We start from the raw sequence: 21,808 nt of genomic DNA on the forward strand, positions 1-21,808 counted from the left end.
TTACAGTCTCTGTCACAGGTGGGACAGACAGTGGTTGAAGGAAAGGGTGGATGGGACTGGTTTGCCGCATGCTCCTTCCACTGCCTGCGCTTGGTTTCTGCATGCTCTCGGCGATGAGACTCGAGGTGCTCAGCGCCCTTGTGGATGTTTATTCTCCATTTCGGGCGGTCTTTGACCAGGGACTCCCAGGTGTCGGTGGGATGTTGCACTTTATCAACATAAGAAATAGGAGCAGAAGTCGCCCATACGGCCCCTCGAGCCTGCTCCACCATTCAATAAGATCATGGCTGATCTGATCATGGACTCAGCTCCACTTCCCCGCCTGCTCCCCATAACCCCTTATTCCCTTATCATTTAAGAAACTGTCTATTTCTGTCTTAAATTTATTCAATGTCCCAGCTTCCACAGTTCTCTGAGGCAGCGAATTCCACAGATTTACAACCCTCAGAGAAGAAATTTCTCCTTATCTCAGTTTTAAATAGGCGGCCCCGTATTCTAAGATCATACCCTCGAGTTCTAGTCTCCCCCACCAGTAGAAACATCCTCTCTGCATCCACCTTGTCAAGCCCCATCATAATCTTATACGTTTCGATAAGATCACCTCTCATTCTTCTGAATTCCAATGAGTAGAGCCCCAATCTACTCAACCTTTCCTCATAAGTCAAACCCCTCATCTCCGGAATCAACCTCGTGAACTTTCTCTGAACTGCCTCCAAAGCAAGTATATCCTTCCTTAAATATGGAAACCAAAACTGCACACAGTATTCCAGGTGTGGCCTCACCAATACCCTGTATAGCTGTAGAAAGACTTTGCTGCTTTTATACTCCATCCCCTTTGTAATGAAGGACAAGATTCAATTGACCTTCCTGATCACTTGCTGTACCTGCATACTATCCTTTTTGTGTTTGGGGGCTTTGAGGGTGGTCCTTGAAACGTAGATAGAACTTATATATATACCGGCACAGACTCGATGGGCTGAATGGCCTCCTTGTGTGCTGTACTTTTCTATCATTCTATGCCACATCTTTCATGACCTCTAGATGCACCAAAGCACTCTGCAGTGGCAATGTAAGAAATGCAGCAGCCATTTTACACACAGCAAGATCCTACAATCAGCGTTGAGATAAATGACCAAATTCAGTGGGCCTCCTTTGGTGCTGTAATTTCAATTGATATTATTTTCTTCTATAAAGAGAGGCAGTACTTCCATTAAAAGCTAGGAGGCCTGATCTTTCCTCCTGCTCTAAGGAGTGAGTGATCGCGTGAATTATGGCGGCTGGTCCCAGTATATCTTTCCTATCAGTACATCAGTGAGTTAACCAACACTGGCGCCCGTGTCATTGTGCAGCAATATATAAGACTGTATGAGCAGACTATTGGTGTAATTGTATTGTAGGATACATTATTAATGTCTTAATCATATCTTTGATATGAATTATTGGACTATACATCACGCTGTCAATTTTTAAAATTCTTCATATTCTGTTTTATTTTTAAGCACAGTGGGGTGTGTGGAGTAGAATGTTAACGGAATCTATTAAGAACATAAGAATTAGGAGCAAGAGTCGGCCATTCGGCCCCTCGAGCCTGCTCCGCCATTCAATAAGATCGCGGCTGATCTTCGACCTCATCTCCACTTTCCCGCTCGATCCCCATATCCCTTGATTTCCCGAGAGTCCAAAAATCTATCGATCTCAGCCTTGGATATATTCAGAGAACTGAGCCTCCAAAGATTCACCACCCTCTGAGTGAAGAAATTCCTCCTCATCTCAGTCCTGAATGGCCGACCCCTTATCCTGAGACTGTGACCCCTGGTTCTAGACTCCCCAGCCCGGGGGAAACAACCTCTCACATCTACCCTGTATTGGCGCCTTGTGTGTGTAGCTCTGGAATTAATGGTTGAGCGACAAGCTTTCGACCAGTGGATCTTGGCCATCAAGAGTAAAATGTGGTGACATCCCTTGAATTCTCCGACATCTTTGAACTCCTCCAATTCTGGCCTCTTGAACATCCCCCGATTTTCATCTCCCCACCATTGGTGGTTGTGCCTTCAGCTGCCTGGGCCCTAAACTCTGGAAACCCCCCTCTCGACCTCTCCTTCTCCACCTTTCTTTCTTTAAAACCCACCTCGTTGACCAAGCTTTTCGGTGACCTGCCCTGATATCTCTTTATATGGCTGGGTGTGCATGTTCGTTTGATAATCGCTCCTGTGAAGCACTCTGGGACGTTTTACTGCATTAAAGGTGCTAGACAATGAAAGAAAGACTTGCATTTATATAGTGCCATTCACAACCACAGGATGTCTCAAAAGTGCTTCACAGCCAATGAAGTACTTTAGAAGTGTTGTCACTGTTGGAATGTGGGAAACGCGGCAGCCAGTTTGCGCACAGCAATCTCCCACAAACAGCAATGTGATAATGACCAGATAATCTGTTTTGTGATGTTGATTGAGGGATAAATATTGGCCCAGGACACCAGGGAGAACACCACTGCTCTTCTTCGAAACAGTGCCATGGGATCTTTTACATCCATCTGAGAGGGCAGACGGGGCCTCGGTTTAATGCCTCCTCCGAAAGCTGGCACCTCCGACAGTGCAGCGCTCCCTCAGCACTGCACTGGGAGTGTCGGCCTAGATTTATGTGCTCAAGTCCCTGGAGTGGGACTTGAACCTGGTACCTCCTGGGTCTGAAATTGCCCCTTTCCTTAACGCCGGTCAGCACCAGAGATCGACGGCCACGCTGCGGAGTGCCATGGCCGCCAACTCTTCGTGTAATGGCCGCCATTATCAACACTCCGCTTCTGCGGTGACCCGCTCTCCCCTGCCCCGCTCCCCCCCCCCCCGACGGCGAAAGTCCGCTGAGAGAATCTGCCTCCTGTCGGGCGGAACCAAAAGCTGCTTTTTGTGCCGGTGCAGTGAGGCTGTGGCCTTGTAAAATGGCGGTGCGACTCCCGTTAAAGGGGAGGGCACACTGCAGCTGCCACCATGTTTTTTTTGTTGTCGGTCGACTGCTGTGTTGGGCCGACAATTATTCCACCCCCCCCCCCCCTCCGCCAGGGTTCGGCCGGGTCAACAACAGGCAGCCTGGTAACCCCACGGGTGCCAGGCCACTGGCCCAGCTGAAACCCTCCCTGGTGGCCCAGGGGACCGAAGTCTAAACATCGCGCAGGCTCGCTTCTTCAAGTGAAGGGGAGAGCCGGGTTCACGCGGCGTCATGATGATGTCATCAGCACTACACCGCTGACCGACATCGGCGGACACTCTGCCCGCCCCCAATCTCCGCACCTCTCGGGAGCTCACCGTCCCCATCATGACCGACTTCCGGTCCGCCGAAAAAACAAGCCAAAGAGCGGAATTTCGCTCAAGGCCACCGCATGCACCACGCCGGTAAACACGTGAAACGGGATGCATGTGCACCATATTGGGCGGGGGGGGCAGTTTGGGTCCTTCTGACTCCGAGGCGCGAGTGTGAGACCCACAACCACGGCTGACACACAAATGTAAGTTGTTTCTGAATTCACGACATTTCTATTTCCTACGGCGCAAGTTGCAGTCAGTTGCTGGTTACCCGATGGTCCTAATTGGGACAAGGAGTTTAGCAATTACTACCGTGAGCTGGGTCACATGGTGTACTGCTGCCCGCTGTGTTTCACAAATGGAATATAGCTCAGCGGAGGAAGTGGGAAAAGTTGGCCGTGACTTCTTAAGACTGGATACTGATTTTTTTTCCAGAAACCTGCAACCCCTCAAAAACTTGTTAACGTAGCATTCGAGCCCAACTTCAAACGGCCAAATTAGTCACAGCTGCGAAGTCTCGTGGTTTGCTGCAAACGCACCATGCAGACCAGATCTGCTCCCCGCACTCGGCACAGCTCGGTCAGCTGGTGTACGCAGCATAGCACTCTGGGTGCTCAGTGTCAGCCGTGGCTCAGTGGGCAGCTCTCTCACCTCTGAGTCAGAAGGTCGTGGGTTCAAGTCCCAATCCAGGGACTTGAGCACAAAATCTCGGCTGACACGCCAGTGCAGTGCTGAGGGAGTGCTGCACTGTCGGAGGGGCAGTACCAAGGGAGCACGGCATTGTCGGAGGGGCGGTACTGAGGGAGCGCGGTACTGTCGGAGGAGCAGTACTGAGGGAGTCCCGCACTGTCTGGAGGGGCAGTACTGAGGGAGTCCCGCACTGTCCGGAGGGGCAGTACTGAGGGAGCACGGTACTGTCGGAGGAGCAGTACTGAGGGAACGCGGTACTGTCGGAGGGGCAGTACTGAAGGAGTGCCGCACTGTCGGAGGTGCTGTGTTTCAGTATGGGATCTTTTAATATCCACCTGAGAGAGCAGACGGGGACCTTGGTTTAATATCTCATCCAAAAGCTGGGGGGAGGGGTGGCAATTCATTCTGTTTACGTTTCGAACACTGCTATGTAGAACGCCTGACAGAAAGGAAGATACAGGCAGGACAGGAGCAGCGACCTGCCCTCGGAACGCTGATCAGAGGAGCGAGGTTCTGCCCTAAGCAAGTGCGTGAGTCTGTGAGCGCTCGGCAACACCAGGATCCCTCGACACTGCATTCATCTCTCCAGAGATGCAGCACATTAACCTTCCTCTGCTTCCTCCCAGCGAACAACGACTCCGTTGGGTAAATGGACCGTGACTCCATTTTGCTCGGGATGTTTCGCTGATTGTTTGCAGACGCTTTGAAGAGAAATAAATAAATACATTTTTTTTTAAATGGGGAATGGAGATGAAGAACATAAAATATGTTCAATTGCCTCCGGGGAGGCGCAGGGCAGACTTTCCATTGGTTATATGAAAGTGCGCTGTGGTCTTGCGGAGATAGGAATCAAAAAGCTCAGAGGCTGGGTATTCTGCGGCGAGTGTCTCACCTCCTGACTCCCCAAAGCCTTTCCACCATCTACAAGGCACAAGTCAGGAGTGTGATGGAACACCCTCCACTTGCCTGGATGAGTGCAGCTCCAACAACACTCAAGAAGCTCGACACCATCCAGGACAAAGCAGCCCACTTGATCGTCGCCCCATCCCCCACCTTCAACATTCACTCCCTCCACCACCGGCGCCCCCTGGCTGCAGTGTGTACCATCTACAAGATGCACTGCAGCAACTCGCCAAGGCTTCTTTGGCAGCACCTCCCAAACCCGCGACCTCTACCGCCTAGAAGGACAAGGGCAGCATACGCATGGGAACACCATCACCTCCAAGTTCCCCTCCGAGTCACACACCACCCTGACTTGGAAATATATCGGCCGTTCCTTCATCGTCGCTGGGTCACAATCCTGGAACTCCCTCCCTAACAGCACTGTGGGAACACCTTCACCATACGGACTGCAGCAGTTCAAGAAGGCGGCTCACCACCACCTTCTCAAGGGGCAATTAGGGATGGGCAATAAATGTCGGCCTTGCTAGCGATGGCCACATCCCAGGAACAATTTTTTTTTTAAATGACCCATGGAGGCAGTGACCAAACTATTTATTGCCTTTGAAGCAATTTCAGGGCATTTTTATTCATCTTTCTGACGAGCTGGTTTGACCTGCTCTGGACTCCAGTTAGTGACGTAGGCCTTGCTGCTCTGTGTGGTCACAGAGCTGACCCACCGAACCTGTCCAGATTCGTACATGGAGTTCCCAGGATTGCTCTGCAGTCTGCAGCAATTGCAGATTAATCTCCCCGACACTGATGCGAGTCACGCTACACAAAAATCAAAAGGGCAATTGGAAAAAAAAATTCAATAAACATTTTCATTAAACACTTCCGTTTATTAGCTATGAAAATATTGGCGCAGGGAAAGAAAAGAAAGACTTGCATTTATATAGCGCGTTTCACAACCTCAGGACGTCCCAAAGCGCTTTACAGCCAATGAAGTACCTTTTGAAGTGTAGTCAGTGTTGTAATGTAGGAAATGCGGCGGCCAATTTGAGGGCTAAATGTTGGCCGTGAGACTGTGGGAGAACTCCCTTGCTCCTCTTCGGAATAGAGCCATGGGATCTTTTACATCCACCTGACGGGGCAGACGGGGCCTCGGTTTAACATCTCATCCAAAAGACGGCACCTCCGACAGTGCAGCACTCCCTCAGTACTGCCCCTCCGACAGTGCAGCACTCCCTCAGCACTGCCCCTCCGACAGTGCAGCACTCCCTCAGCACTGCCCCTCCGACAGTGCAGCACTCCCTCAGCACTGTCCCTCTGACAGTGCAGCACTCCCTCAGCACTGCCCCTCTGACAGTGCAGCACTCCCTCAATACTGCACTGGGAGTGTCAGCCGAGATTTTTGTGCTCAAGTCCCTGGAGTGGGACTTGAACCCACAACCTTCTGACTCCAAGGCGAGAGTGCTGCCCACTGAGCCACGGCTGACAGGCAAAGCTCGCTCCTCTTTATTTCCCAGCAGCAGGGCGGCGACCTTTAACCCACCGACTTACATTCGCCAAAGAAGCTGCATTCTTATTATTTTAAACTTTTCCCGCATTTGCAGGGCTGCAGATCAGACGAACGAGCCTCCCCATAACTCTGAGGAATCTCCCCCTGGAGCTTTCCGATTTATGGCAGTTTAATTTATCGTTTCCTGGGTTTTGATCTCTCGTTTCTAGTATCATCATGTTCGGGAGTTTAATATTTTTGGCGAGTTTTAAAAAGAAATGTTCAAACTGGTGTCGGACCGGAGATTTGAGCTCAGTGATTCCCCCACCCCCCCGGCTCCCCACTCCCTGCGATGAATTATGCCGGCTGGATTTTTGCGGTCGGGCTGCTGGGCTCCTGACACCAATATAAAGTTAGTTTTTTAGTTATTGAGAGCCTGATGAGGAAGGGAGCATGCTTGTAAACACCTCCGGGAACACTCCGCCTGCATTGCAATAATGGCTACGTTTCAAGACATACGTCATTGGCTGTCTACAATAACTTGCAATTATATAGCACCTTTAAACGTCTCAAGCAATGTTCCCTTCAAGCGCTCTGGAGCATGCGCGTTTTTTTGAATGGGGCAGGAAGCCCCTTAAAGGGGCCACGTGCTCCCCCAAAAAATAATGTTGGGGAACATTGTTCCCAAGACGCTTCACAAGAGCGTAAATCGGACAAAGTTTGACAGCGAGCCACGTAAGGAGAGCTTGGTCGAGGAGAGCAGGTTTGGGACATCCCGAGATTGTGAGAGGCACTACATAAATAGAAGACTCCTCCCACTCTCCGCCTGTTTGTAGATGGAGCAGAATGTGGGAAAGTGTGAGGTTTGGTCGGAAAAATAATAAAACAAATTATTATTTACATGTAGAGAGACTACAGAATACTGCAGCACAGAGGGATCTGGGGGTCCTCGTGCATGAAACACACAAAGTTAGTATGCAGGTACAGCAAGTGATCAGGAAGGCAAATGGAATGTTGGCCTTTATTGCAAGGGGGATGGAGTATAAAAGCAGAGAAGTCCTGCGACAACCGTACAGGGTATTGGTGAGGCCACACCTGGAGTACTGCGTGCAATTTTGGTCTCCGTATTTAAAGAAGGATATACTTGCATTGGAGGCAGTTCAGAGAAGGTTCACCAGGTCGATTCCTGAGATGAAAGTGTGGTCTTATGAGGAAAGATTGAGCAGGTTGGGCCTCTACTCATTGGAGTTTAGAAGAATGAGAGGTGATCTTATCGAAACATACAAGATTCTGAGGGGGCTCGACAGGGTAGATGCCGAGAGGATGTTTCCACTCATGGGGAAATCTAGAACTAGGGGCATAGTTTCAGAATAAGGGCCGCCCATTTAAAACGGAGATGAGGAGGTATTTCTTCTTTCTGAGGGCGGTGAATCTTTGGATTCTCTGCCCCAGAGAGCTGTGGAGGCTGGGTCATTGAATAAATTCAAGGTGGAGATAGACAGATTCTTGAATGATATGGGGAGCGGGCAGGGAAGTGGAGCTGAGTCCATGATCAGATCAGCCATGATCGTATTGAATGGCGGAGCAGGCTCAAGGAGCCAAATGGCCGACTCCTGCTCCTATTTCTTATGTTTGTCCTGAGTTTTGTTTCTTTAGTTTTCATTTCTTTTAATAATGTAAATGTAAACACAGTTCTGCACACGTGCGTTTGACAAGCCGAGAACCCAAGCAATAACTTTCAAATGCTGCCCCTGTTGGTCGGATGAACGTGTCCTGTGTGTGTGTGTGTGTTGGGGAGGAGAATCCCTGGTGAAGTGAGTCTGGTTTCAGTCCAGCTCTTGCAGCGACTGCCCTGGAGCACGAACCTGGTTCAGCTTCCCATCTCGCTCGGGCGGACGGAGTTCCCATTTACCCTCCTCTGTGATCGGGGGTTCTGACTCATGGATGGAGCAGAATAGTTGGGAGCTTTACTCTGCATCCATAACAACATAAATACCGGAGCAGGAGTAGGCCACACGGCCCCTTGAGCCCGCTCCGCCACCCAATAGGATCATGTCTGCTCTTCCACATTCTCGTCCCATTTGCCTTGATTGCCCGAGAGTCCGTGCTGTGCTTTGCCTGACCTGGGAGTGCGCTGGTACCAAAATGGGACCGTGTTCCATTTCCCTGCACTAACATCCTTCTTCTTAATGATCACAAGAATTCCCCGATTAATTAAAATCTAATTAGTATATAAAATAATTAGCAAAATATGGCAAAGTGCTGTTGAGTTATTAGCAAATTATTCACCTCCCCATGCCCTCGCTCCGGAATTGTTCCCCATCTGTGCTGTCTGCAGTGTATCGCCGAGATGACGCACGCACTGATGTAACGTGACTCAGCGTTGGTGATATCCCGGAATCATCGTTGGGGAAAATATGCAGCCTGGGGGTCACTGAGTCACCAGGCACCAGGAGGACCCCGTAAAAGAAAAGAGACTTGCATTTCTGTAGCACCTTTCACGACCACCAGACATCTCAATGCGCTTCACAGCCAATGAAGTACTTTTGGAATGTAGTCACTGTTGTAATGTGAGACACGCAGCAGCCAATTTGCGCACAGCAAGCTCCCACAAACAGCAACGTGATAATGACCAGATAATCTGTTTTTAGTGATGTTGATTGAGGGATAAATATTGGCCCAGGACACCAGGGATAACTCCCGTGCTCTTCAAAATAGTGCCATGGGACCTTTTACATCCACCTGAGAGGGGAGACGTGGCCTCAGTTTAATGTCTCATCCGAAAGTACTACCCGTGTGACAGTGCGGCGCTCTCTCAGCACCGCCCCTCCGACAGCGCGGCGCTCCTTCAGTACCACCCCTCCGACAGCGCGGCACTCCCTCAGTACCGCCCCTCCGACAGTGCGGCGCTCCCTCAGTACCGCCCCTCCGACAGTGCGGCGCTCCCTCAGTACCGCCCCTCCGACAGTGCGGCGCTCCCTCAGTACCGCCCCTCCGACAGTGCAGCGCTCCCTCAGTACCGCCCCTCCGACAGTGCGGCGCTCCCTCAGTACCGCCCCTCCGACAGTGCGGCGCTCCCTCAGTACCGCCCCTCCGACAGTGCGGCGCTCCCTCAGTACCGCCCCTCCGACAGTGCGGCGCTCCCTCAGTACCGTCCCTCCGACAGTGCGGCGCTCCCTCAGTACCGCCCCTCCGACAGTGCGGCGCTCCCTCAGTACCGCCCCTCCGACAGTGCGGCGCTCCCTCAGTACCACACCGGGAGTGTCAGCCTGGATTCCTGTGCTCAAGTTTCTGGAGTGGGACTCAAACCCCCAACCTTCTGACCCAGAGGCGAGAGTGCTGCCCACTGAGCCATGCCCGGCATTGCAGAAACTTGCTGCCGATATTCCCAGCTCGAGTCCGCTGGCTCCAGGAGAGGAGGTGCCAAGACAGCGAGGGAACCGAATGAAATATGTCGGTGACCTGGCGAGGGATATGCGCCGATGGGCAGTGCGCTCGCAGTTGGGCCGGATTTGAAGCAAAACACTGCGGATGCTGGAAATCTGAAATCAGAACAGAAAAAAGCTGGAAACACTCAGAGGGTCGGGCAGCGTCTACGGCGAGAGAAACAGAATTAGCGTTTCGTGTCTGAGACCCCTCTGTTTCTCTCTGCCCACATGCTTCCTCACCTACTAAGCGTTTCCAGCATTTTTCTGTTGTGGTTTTGACCAGATTTGCGGTTAATTATGGCCGCAGCACGTTCACTGCATCAGCCCGGCCGATTGCGGCGATTCAGCCGCTCGGCTCGCTGTGCATTGGACAGCCAGCTGTTTAGCGGAGAAGCTTTTAAAACACGAAAATAATAATAATATAAAACCGATAATAATGAAATAAGTAAGTGGGTGTGCGCGTGGGGTTAAATGCATGCTTCTGTGCGGCCCATTAACCTGCACATAACAAAGGGTCCAATCAGATAAATTAAATGCAGAGGGAGAGAGAGAGAAAAAAAATGCTGTTAGTGTCTGCAGGGTCTGAAGGACCTTAATTGATCTTTTAATGGAGCAGATGAAGCTTTCAATTCTGAGGCTTATTTCATTGAATTACTAGTCTGTGCTCAATGATTTATGCAGTGGATGTGTCTGAGGATCCCAGGGAATCACAGCCCTGGTTCCACACGCTCGGCGAGTGTACGCACAATGAAATTAAACTGCTGGAGCAAGGCACACTGCAAAATGCAGGTCCCCGAGTAATTCCATTTTATTTTAAAACCATGTCTATTGATGTGTGCCTCGATGGCGGGAGGGGAGGGGAGGGGTGGGGGCTGCACGGTGAGGTCTTCAATCCCAGCCCCCTTCCTCAATATTGTTGTGAAACATTGAAAGCTTAAAAATTTGAAATCACAAAAATATCTTTATTGCATGCGCCTGGAGAGCGAGGGGTGAAATATTGCTGCTGCGTGTTCAGTACTATCCTCTCTCTCCCCCCCCCCCCCCACCGTTGCTCCGATCTGCCAGCGAGCTCAGTAACAGCTCTCATCCCAACATGACTCTCTCCCGCATCTTTCTCTCGCGCTCTCTCTCTTTTTTTTTTATTATTATTTGACTCTCTGCGCATCGCCTGATGAATAAATAGAACTTTAATGAGCCCCAACAAGAAAACCGCTCTTGCATAAGAAAACTGCAGCATAATTCTAATGTGAATTTCAGCATGTGTTAACTGCGCCGTGCAAATGTGCGCGCACTGGGCTGTGCATTTATTTGTCTTCTTTGCAAGCGCGGGAGAGAATAAATAACTAAAAGGAAAAAAAATTAAAGAGAATTGTTCTCTCTCCCGCCCAGCCCGCTCGGACTCCTGCTCACTACAATGCCCTGAGTGTGCGCCCTGACACAGTCCCGCCGCTGTCTGTACCTCCGGTGCTCTGCCCAGAAGGGCCGTTTATCACCGACCAGCTTTGGCTAATGAGTGTCGGAAGGGCTATTTGACTGTGGGAAGCATCGCAGAAAGAAAAAAACAAAACCAGTGCTGTCATAATTCTGCAGGCGCGCGCTTGCATCTTCCAGCAGGGCATAGGCTGATTTCTTCTTCTACCAACCCCTCCTTCTACCGGCCCAGAAGCCGCCCCCCCCCCCCCATTGCATTCTGGCTGAGATCAGCCATCGCGGCACAGACTAGGGATTGAACCGAGACTGCGCCAGCTCTGTGTGACTCAGCCCCTCACTCAGCAGCGTCTGCAAATTTCAACAATGATTTTTAGGAACATTTTCAGCCCATCCACCAACTTCAACATTCACTCCCTCCACCACCGGCGCACCGTGGCTGCAGTGTGCACCATCTACAAGACGCACTGCAGCAACTCGCCAAGGCTTCTTCGGCAGTACCTCCCAAACCCACGACCTCTACCACAGAGAAGGACAAGGGCAGCAGGCGCATGGGAACACCACCACCTCCACGTTCCCCTCCAAGTCACACACCACACTGACTTGGAAATATATCGGCCGTTCCTTCATCGTCGCTGGGTCACAATCCTGGAACTCCCTCCCTAACAGCACTGTGGGAGCACCTTCACCACACGGACTGCAGCGGTTCAAGAAGATGGCTCACCACCAACTTCTCAAGGGGCAATTAGGGATGGACAATAAATGCCGACCTTGCCAGCGATACTCACATCCTGAGAAATATACACTTTCTATCGCAAAATATTACTAAGATTTTTAAGATATGATATTTTTGATTCTGTGTTCGGTTACATTCTCTTATTGGGAGACGGTGGAAATCATTTCTGTTGATTTGAAAAATATTAGGAAACTCTATGGGCAAAGGTGGTGAGCTCATTTTTCCATCAATGCAAAGCGACTCGCTGCTTTGGCGAACCTTTAACTTTGTCTTTTGAGGAAAAACGAAGAGAAAGTGTGTTTGAAATATTCTAAATTGTTGAAAATCTTCACCATTTCATTTCCGTGTGTGTCAGGGCTTCCACCTCTTGTTCCTCCTCCACACCCCCAAAATAGGTTTGACTGGCGTTTATTCTGTACAGACACCGCCCCTTTAATCAGGGGATGTGGCATCATGGGGACAAGGATGCAAATGGATAAAGGAAAGAAAGACTTGCATTTATATAGCGCCTTTCACAACGAACAGATGTCTCAAAGCGCTTTACAGGCAATGAAGTATTTTTGGAGTGTAGTCACTGTTGTAATGTCGGAAACGCAGCAGGCAATTTGCGCACAGCAAGCTCCCACAAACAGCAATGTGATAATGGCCAGATAATCTGTTTTTGTTATGTTGATTGAGGGATAAATATTGGCCCCAGGACACCGGGGATAACTCCCCTGCTCTTCTTCAAAATAGTACCTTGGAATCTTTTACATCCACCTGAGAGGGCAGACGGGGCCTTGGTTTAACATCTCATCTGAAAGACGGCACCTCCAACAGTGCAGTATCCCTCAGTACTGCCCCTCCGATGGAGCAGCACTCCCTCAGTATTGCTCCTCCGACGGAGCAGCACTCCCTCAGTACTGCCCCTCCGACAGTGCGGCGTTCCCTCAGCACTGCACTGGAGTGTCAGCATAGATTTTTTGTGCTCAGGTTCCAGGAACCCACAACCTTCTGACTCAGAGTCGAGAGAGCTACCTACTGAGCCATGGCTAAGTGGATCCTGAGCTTGAATCCGAACAACGGGACGCTCTGGGTGGGTTAAATGGCTTTTTCTTGTTCCTACTTATTTATGGGGGTACCGGAGCGACCCATTGGCTCAGTGGGAGCCGTTCAGGTGGTGAAGAGTTCGAACCCCACTCCGGACAATCCCGACGACTGGAGACCAGAGCTCTAGCTCGGAATTCTGGGCTGACATCCGGTGGATGTGGGCAACCCCCCCCCCCCCCCCCTCACCTCTCATTGTATGGATCGCAGGAACCCATAAAACCCCCCCCCCCCACCTCGCCGTACAGGACCAACGCTCCTATCGGCTGGCATAAAGAAGCTTACGGCCACACAGTTAATCAGCCGGAGAGTCCTTCCTCTACTTTACACCAAGGAACAATTGTGCAGATACGAAAAACATGGGCTGGGATCCTGCCTGATTTGCTAAAGGTTGGATGAACCTCCTTTTCCCTTTGTGTGTCAGCCGTGGCTCAGTGGGCAGCACTCTCGCCTCTGAGTTAGCAGGTGGTGGGTTCAAATCCCACTCCAGGGACTTGAGCACATAATCCAGGCTGACACTCCCAGTGCAGTACTGAGGGAGTGCCGCACTGTCGGAGGGGTAGAGCTGAGGGAGTGTGGCACTGTCGGAGGGGCAGTGCTGAGGGAGTGTGGCACTGTCGGAGGTGCCATCTTTCAGAGGAGACGTTAAACCGAGGCCCCATCTGCCCTCTCGGGTGGATGTAAAAGATCCCATGGCACTATTTCGAAGAAGAGCAGGTGAGTTATCCCAGGTGTCCTGGGGCCAATATTTATCCCTCAATCAAAATAACAAAAAAACAGATTATGTGGCCATTATCACGTTGCTGTTTGTGGGAGATTGCTGTGCACAGATTGGCTGCCACATTTCCTACATTAAACAGTGATCACACTTCAAAAGTACTTCATTGGCTGTAAAACGCTTTGAGCCATCCAGTGGTCATGAAAGGCGCTATGTAAATGCAATTCTTTTTTTAAATTTCCACTGAGGGGCAAGTTTACATTTACAAGGAAATGGGGAACAGGATCTCATTGTACATCACTTCCTTGGGTCTTGCAGAATGAAAACTAAGTGACGAGTGGGACTGTGCAAATAGCAGACACCCAGGGAGTCTCTGAACACATTACGGGATATTAAAAGGTCATTGCTCTCTGCATATGTCAGTGTTCAATACCAGTTAGAAGTCATTAAGGATTGAGCACTAGCTATTGTTTTTGTTAATGTATATTTATTCTCTTTCCCCGTCTCCCGTACACAGAGCGAGCCCAGACTCCCGTACACAGAGCCCCAGCCCCCTGTACACAGAGCCCCAGACCCCCATACACAGAGTGAGCCCAGACCCCCATACACAGAGCGAGCCCAGCCCCCCGTACACAGAGCGAGCCCAGACTCCCGTACACAGAGCCCCAGCCCCCCCGTACACAGAGCCCGCTGGGGACTCCCGTACACAGTGCCCAGCTGGAGACCCTCGTACACAGAGCTCGCTGGGGACCCTCGTACACAGAGCCCGCCAGGGACCCCCATACACAGAGCCCGAGCCTAGACCCCAGTGCACGGAGCGAGTCCAGAGCTGCCCGTGGCCCTCAGTGATGCTGCTCCCAGCGATCTCACAAACCGCCTCAGTGGGGAGATGATTCCCCCTCGGTTATTTTCCCTTCATTCTCTTTCTTCTCCCCACTTCCCCCTTCCCCAGTGTTCACCCTTTCTTAGTCCCCTCTCGAAGGCTGACTCTTGCAGTTATCCAGATATCTGCAGTACCTCCCCACAATGGAGGTTCAAACATGAGCTTAAACATAGTGTCAGCATTGGAGCCATCACAGCCTGCCCTCGGCCCCCTCCCCTCGCCACCCCCCCATCCCGCCTCCGTTAAAACCAGAAGTGGGCGGGGTTGGGTTTGAGATTTAACATTTTTTACATCCCCTCCGCCCCAGACCCACCCATTGTTGGGGGTTAAAATCCCCTCAAAGGTTCCAAGAAGACATTTATGTGTAAACCTTGCCTCTGCTAAGCCTATTAATCTAATATTGTTGGACGAAGCAGTCTATTGATTTTGCTGAGTGTGTTGTGTTTTGCATTAGCGCAATTTGAAGATATTTCCATCATCTCGGCCCAGGAGCTGCCCAGCATCATGAAGCAGGGTTACTTGGAGAAGAAACGCAGAGGTACAGTATATTAAAAAAAACTTCTCTCTCTCTCTCTTGCTTCAATATTTCCACCTCGTGGCCTTTTTTGGAATCTAGGAAATGCAGGAACAGTTTTTTTTCCCTTCTGGTGAACACACGGAACAGTCAAATAAAGGAGCTGGTTTAGTGCAGACTGCCCTCCTTACCCCCGGGACCGGTTTATATCCAGCGGAGAGTGATGGGGTGAACGTTTTCATTCCCAGTGCGCCTGCAAAACATCTTAAGAGAAATGAGGTTAGACAGTCTGATCCCAGTTCCCACAGCGCAGTTTCCCAGAGTTCAGCACCACATGGCTGATGTACTCTGTGCAGTGTATCGACGTAGGAAAGAATGAGAGAGTAAAACCCAGTCCATTCCGCTCACCCCTTGCGAAATCAGATTATTAGAAGATGAGGTCAAGGAGAGGCCATTCAGCCCACCAAGCTTTTCTCTCCTGCAACCCAGAATCACCCAACCTGCACATCCAGGTACTTTTTAAATGTGGCGAGGGTTTCTGCCACCCTTTCAGGCAGCGAGTTCCAGACCCCTACCACCATCGCTGCCTGCGCAAGATCCTGCAAATCCATTGGCAGGATAGACGCGCCAACGTCGGTGTTGTCGCTCAGGCCAACATCCCCAGAATCGAGGCACTGACCTCGCTCGATCAGCTCCGATGGACGGGCCACATCGTCTGCATGCCCGATACAAGATTCCCAAAACAAGCGCTCTACTCCGAGCTCTGACACGGCAGGCGAGTCCCAGGTGGGCAGAGGAAACGTTGCAAGGACACCCTCCTTGATAAAGTACAACATCCTCACCGACACCTGGGAGTCCCTGGCCAAAGACCGCCCTAAGTGGAGGAAGAGCATCCGGGAGGGCGCTGAGCACCTCGAGTCCCTTGGCGGGGCATACGCGGAGACCAAGCGCAGGCAGCGGAAGGAGCGCACGACAACCCAAGCACCCCACCCACCGTCTGCCCCACCTGTCACAGAGACTGTAGGTCCCACATTGGACTCATCAGTCACCTGAGAACTCGTGTTAGTGTGGAAGCGAGTCATCCTTGACTCCGAGGGATTGCCTGAGAAGGAGACCCTCTGGGTGAAGAAGTTTCCCCTCAACTCCCCTCTAAACTTCCTACCAATTACTTTCAATCTCTGCCTCCTGGTTATCAACCCCTCTGCTGAGGGAAATAGGTCCTTCCTATCCACTCTATATAGGCCCCTCATAATTTTATACACCTCAATTAGGTCTCCCCTCAGCCTTCCAAAGAGAACAACCACAGCCTATCCAATCTTTTCTCATAGCTAAAATTCACGAGTCCAGGCACCATCCTGGTAAATCTCCTCTGTACCCTCTCTAGTGCAATCACATCTTTCCTATAATGTGGTGACCTTGAAGGAAGCAATTTTCCGGGTTACGGGGAAAGGGAGGGGGAGCGGGGCTGGCCGAGGGGGGGAGGGGATGGGGGCCAGCCGAGGGGTTGGGGCGGCGCGGGGCCGGCCGAGGGGGGAGTGAGACTAGCCGAAGTGCTCTTGCAGAGAGCTAGCACGGGCTCGATGGGCTGAATGGCCTTTTGTGCTGTAACCGTTCTATGATTGTATCTTGGAGGGTTGTTAGGCTGGAGGAGGTTATAGAGATAGGGAGGGGACAGGTCATAAAGGTGTTTAAACAGGAGGAGGAGTATTTAAATTTGAGGTGTTGAGAGGCCAGGGGTCAATGTAGGTCAGCACGCAAAGGGCTGATGGGTAAACTGGATTTACTCTTCACTAATTTAAATTTATATTGTCTTGTCCTCCAGTCCTGACTTATGTGGAAGTAATATTCTGGATTTCCCCTTATCTGTGTACCATTTATTATTTTGTATACCTCGGAAAGATCCTCTTTAACTTTCCTCTCTCTCAGCCGCAGAGTTTAATCTTCTCTCATCTTTTCTCATAACTCATCTCTGTACACTTGCAATCATTCTTGTTCCCTTCCTCTGGATCATCGGCGGTGTGTGGGTGTTGCCTTTTTTGAGCATTGTAACCAGAATAATGTGTAGTATTCCATGTACAATCTGCGCTCTCACAGGCTCTCCCCATCCTGAAATAAAGCTCACGGCTACCAAGAGAAGGCACCCCCAAAATGCAATCAACCACACACTCCAAAATATGAAGCGAATATATAAACATCACACTTGCACTGCTGTGCACAGTTCTGGTCTCCATGTTACAAAAAGAGGCTTCCTTCATCGTCGCTGAGTCAAAATCCTGGAACTCCCTAACAGCACTGTGGGAGCACCTTCACCACACGGACTGCAGTGGTTCAAGAAGGCGGCTCACCACCACCTTCTCAAGGGGCAATTAGGGATGGGCAATAAATGCCGGCCTTGCCAGCGCCACCCACATCCCGTGAACGAATGGGTGGGGATGAAAAAGGCAGTGAAGAAGGTTCAAAAAGGATTTACAAGGATGATACCTATCGGGGAAGACTGAACAGGCAGGGGCTCTTTTCTCGAGAAAAGTCAAGACAGAGGGGTGCCCTGATAGAAAGGGATCGATAGGGTAAACGTCGAGAAGGTGGTTCCACTTGTGGGAGAGACCAGACCTAGAGGTCATCAATATCAGACAGTCACTAATAAAGCCAAGGGGGAATTCAGGAGAAACTCCTTTACCCAGAGAGCGGTGAGAATGTTGAACTCGCTGCCACAGGGAGGGGAATAGTATCGATGCATTTAAAGGGAAGCTGGATAAACACATGAGGGAGAAAGGAATAGAAGGATATGGTGATGGGGTGGGAGGAGGCTCGTGTGGAACATAGAGTTTTGGTTTCCAAAAGGACATACTTGCTTTGGAGGCAGTTCAGAGAAGGTTCACTAGGTTGATTCCGGGGATGAGAGGGTTGATTTATGAGCAAAGGTTGAGTAGGTTGGGCCTCTACTCATTGGAATTCAGAAGAATGAGAGGTGATCTTATCGAAATGTATAAGATTATTAGGGGGCTTGACAAGGTGGATGCAGAGAGGATGTTTCCACTGATGGGAGAGACTAGAACTAGAGGGCATGATCTTAGACTAAGGGGCCGCCCATTTAAAACTGAGATGAGGAGGAATTTCTTCTCTGAGGATTGTTGATCTGTGAAATTCGCTGCCTCAGAGAGCTGTGGAAGCTGGGACATTGAATAAATTTAAGACCGAGGTAGACAGTTTCTTAACCAATAAGGGATTAAGGGGTTAAGGGGACCGAGCGGGGAAGTGGAGCTGAGGCTATGATCAGATCAGCCACGATCGTATTAAATGGTGGAGCAGGCTCAAGGGGCCGAATGGCCTACCCCTTATGTCCTTATAAACCCCGGCACGGACCAGGTGGGCTGAATGGCCTGTTTCTGTGCTGTAGAATCGAGGTGATTAATATAATTTCTGTAATATTCATCCCTGGTCTGTGTGATACATTGGGCATGTAACACTAATGCAGTAAAGGCAACAACTCCTGAGTTCAAGGTTAAGCATCTTAATGAGGCAGAGAAGCCGAACTTTCACTCTACATCTTAGCTGGGTCAGTTCCGACTTGGATAAGCCTGATAAGGTCATCGAACTACAGGAGCTTAAAGTGCCGAGCGGGGTCCATTCCAGCGCTTTACTGGACCAATCCAAAATGAATCCCACTGTCCCCATAACCCTCCGCTTCAAATAGTTCTCTAATTTTTCCTGAAAGGTTGTCCTGGTCCCCGGCCTCAACCACTCCCTGCAGCAAAGCGTTCCATGCTCCCACAGCCTTCTGTGCAAGGAAATTTCCCCTCAAGCTCAGAGAGAATTTTAAACTGACGGTGAATATTTTAATCAAATATAGGGACCTTACTTTATCTAACACATGCTGTGCCAGACCTGAACATACCGAATGGGATCATGTGGAGGAGTTTTTGTTCTCGTGCACTGTCGGACCTGGGAATGTTTGAAGCTCATATTGAGTGTAAAAGTACGAAATTAAGAACATAAGAGCAGGAGTAGGCCATTCAGCCCCTTGAGCCTGCTCCGCCATTCAATGAGATCATGGCTGATCTTTAACCTCAACTCCACTTGCCTGCCCAACCTCCATACCCGTTGATTCCTTTAATATCCATAAATCTATCGATCTCAGCCTTGAATACACTCACCGACTGAGCATCCACAGCCCTCTAGGGTAGAGAATTCCAAAGATTCACCACCCTCTGAGTGAAGAAATTTCTTCCCATCTCAGTCCTAATTAGCCGACCCCTTATCCTGAGACTGTGACCCCTGGTTCTCGACTCCCCAGCCCGGGGAAACATCCTCTCAGCATCCACCCTGTAAAGCTCCTTAAGAATTTTAAATGTGAGATCACCTCTCATTCTTCTATACTCTCGGGAATATCGGCCTAGTCTGCTCAATTTCTCCTCATAGGACAACCTCCCCACCCTTCCTTCTCCCCACACTGTCGGATCTCATCATGAAAAGAAAAGTTCCCCAAGAGAAAAAATGATAATCAAATTCCATTTCTACCATTATCGGTTATACAGTGAACTGCTGTACATTCACATTATATAACCAGGATTGTGTTTGAGCAGGTGGGGGGGTACAATCTAATCTACATATGGAGATCCACAATGTTGAGGGATGGGGGACTTCAGTTACGTGGAGAAGCTGGGGTTGTTCTCCTTGGAGCAGAGAAGGTTGTGAGGAATACAAAAGCAAAAGACTGCAGATGCTGGAATCTGAAATAATAACAGAAAATGCTGGAAATATTCAGCAGGTCAGGCAGCATCTGTGGAGAGAGAAAGAGAGTTAGCGTTTCGGGTCGGTGACCCTATCAAAAGTTAAGAGGAGATTTGATCGAGATGTTCAAAATCACGAGGGGTTTTGACGGAGTAAATAAGGAGGAGAAACGGCTTCCAGTGGCAGGGGGGTCGGTAACCAGTGGGACACAGATTTAAGGTGATTGGGACAAGAACCAGAGGGGAGAGGAGGAAATATATTTTTTACGCAGCGAGTTGTTGTGATCGGGAACGCGCTGCCTGAAAGGGCGGTGGGAGCAGATTCAATAGTAACTTTCAAAAGGGAATTAGATGAATACTTGAAGGGGAAATATTTACAGGGCTGTGGGGAAAGAGCAGGGGAGAGTGGGATTAGCTGGGTAGCTTCACCGAGGAGCTGACACAGGCACGATGGGCTGAATAGCTGCCTTCTGTATTAAAGATGAATTTCCAGGGCACTGCTGCCAGCAAGCCCAGGGGGAACTCATAGAAAGGCCAATAAAGAATTGTGCTTGTTTTTGTAATGTTCTTTTTGAACACCATTTACTTGTTATAAGTATATTGGACATGGGGAAATAAAGGCTGTTTGACTGACAGTCCAGGATCATCCAATCGGGTAACACAGAGACCATTTGCTCTGCGATTTGCCACGGGTAGGCGGGGCACCGCGAAGATGGACATGCCAGGCCACCAATAGCGGGGGGGAGGGGGGGCTCATGTGATGACACCTTCAGCATGGCCCGCCCCATCCCCCACCTTCAACATTCACTCCCTTCACCACCAGTGCAGTGTGCACCATCTACAAGATGCACTGCAGCAACTCGCCAAGGCTTCTTCGGCAACACCTCCCAAACCCGCGACCTCTATAGAAAGAAAGAAAGAAAGACTTGCATTTATATAGCGCCTTTCACGACCACCGGACGTCTCAAAGCGTTTTACAGCCAATGAAGTACTTTTGAAGTGCAGTCACTGTTGTAATGTAGGAAACTCAGCAGTTAATTTGCACACAGCAAGCTCCCACAATCAGCAATGTGATAATGACCAGATAATCTGTTTTTGTTATGTTGATTGGGGGATAAATATTGGCCCCAGGACCCTGGGGATAACTCCCCTGCTGTTCTTTGAAATAGTGCCGTGGGATCTTTTACATCCACCCGTGAGATCAGACGGGGCCTCGGTTTAACGTCTCATCCGAAAGATGGCCCTCAGACAGTGCGGCACTCCTTCAGCCCTGCACTGTGAGTGTCAACTTAGATTTTATGTGCTCAGGTCCCTGGAGTGGGACTCGAACCCACAACCTTCTGACTCCGAGGCGAGAGTGCTGCACACTGAGCCACGGCTGATACTATTCCACCTGGAAGGACAAGGGCAGCAGGCACATGGGAACACCACCACCTCCACGTTCCCCTCCAAGTCACACACCATTCCATTGGAAACATATCGGCCGTTCCTTCATCGTCGCTGGGTCACAATCCTGGAACTCCCTCCCTAACAGCACTGTGGGAGCACCTTCACCACACGGACTGCAGCGGTTCAAGGCGACGGCTCATCACCACCTTCTCAAGGGGTATTAGGGATGGGCAATAAATGCCGGCCTTGCCAGCGACGCCCACATCCCGTCAATGAATTAAAAAATATATATATTTATGTCCAACTAGGGTTGGCAACCCTAATCCCAGGCTGTCACAGCTGCAAGCACTCCATCTGATAAATCTAAATCTTCTGAAAGATGTCCATGTGGGACAGATTGCAGGCGCCGAGGATTGGAATCATACGATCCAGGAAGCCACGTTAATAGTTTGTTTTTATTGTACTGGAAGATCAGGGAGAGATAATAGCGGTCAATAATATAGATTTTATACAGGATTAGCCCAAGAACA

The 21,808-nt window shown here is 50.2% G+C and overlaps 1 protein-coding gene across 2 annotated transcripts in view; it reads left to right on the forward strand.

Moving 5' to 3' along the window:
* The window catches only part of skap1 (src kinase associated phosphoprotein 1), a 641,866-nt gene that overhangs the window by 279,291 nt on the left and 340,767 nt on the right, over positions 1-21,808 (forward strand). For both annotated transcript variants that reach the window (XM_070864573.1, XM_070864574.1), the window contains exon 6: positions 15,100-15,183. In XM_070864573.1, coding sequence (XP_070720674.1) covers positions 15,100-15,183 — 84 coding nt within the window. The remainder of the gene's footprint in view (positions 1-15,099; positions 15,184-21,808) is intronic.

Source organism: Pristiophorus japonicus, chromosome 21 (genome assembly GCF_044704955.1).
Source record: "Pristiophorus japonicus isolate sPriJap1 chromosome 21, sPriJap1.hap1, whole genome shotgun sequence".
In the NCBI taxonomy this organism is placed as follows: domain Eukaryota; kingdom Metazoa; phylum Chordata; class Chondrichthyes; family Pristiophoridae; genus Pristiophorus; species Pristiophorus japonicus.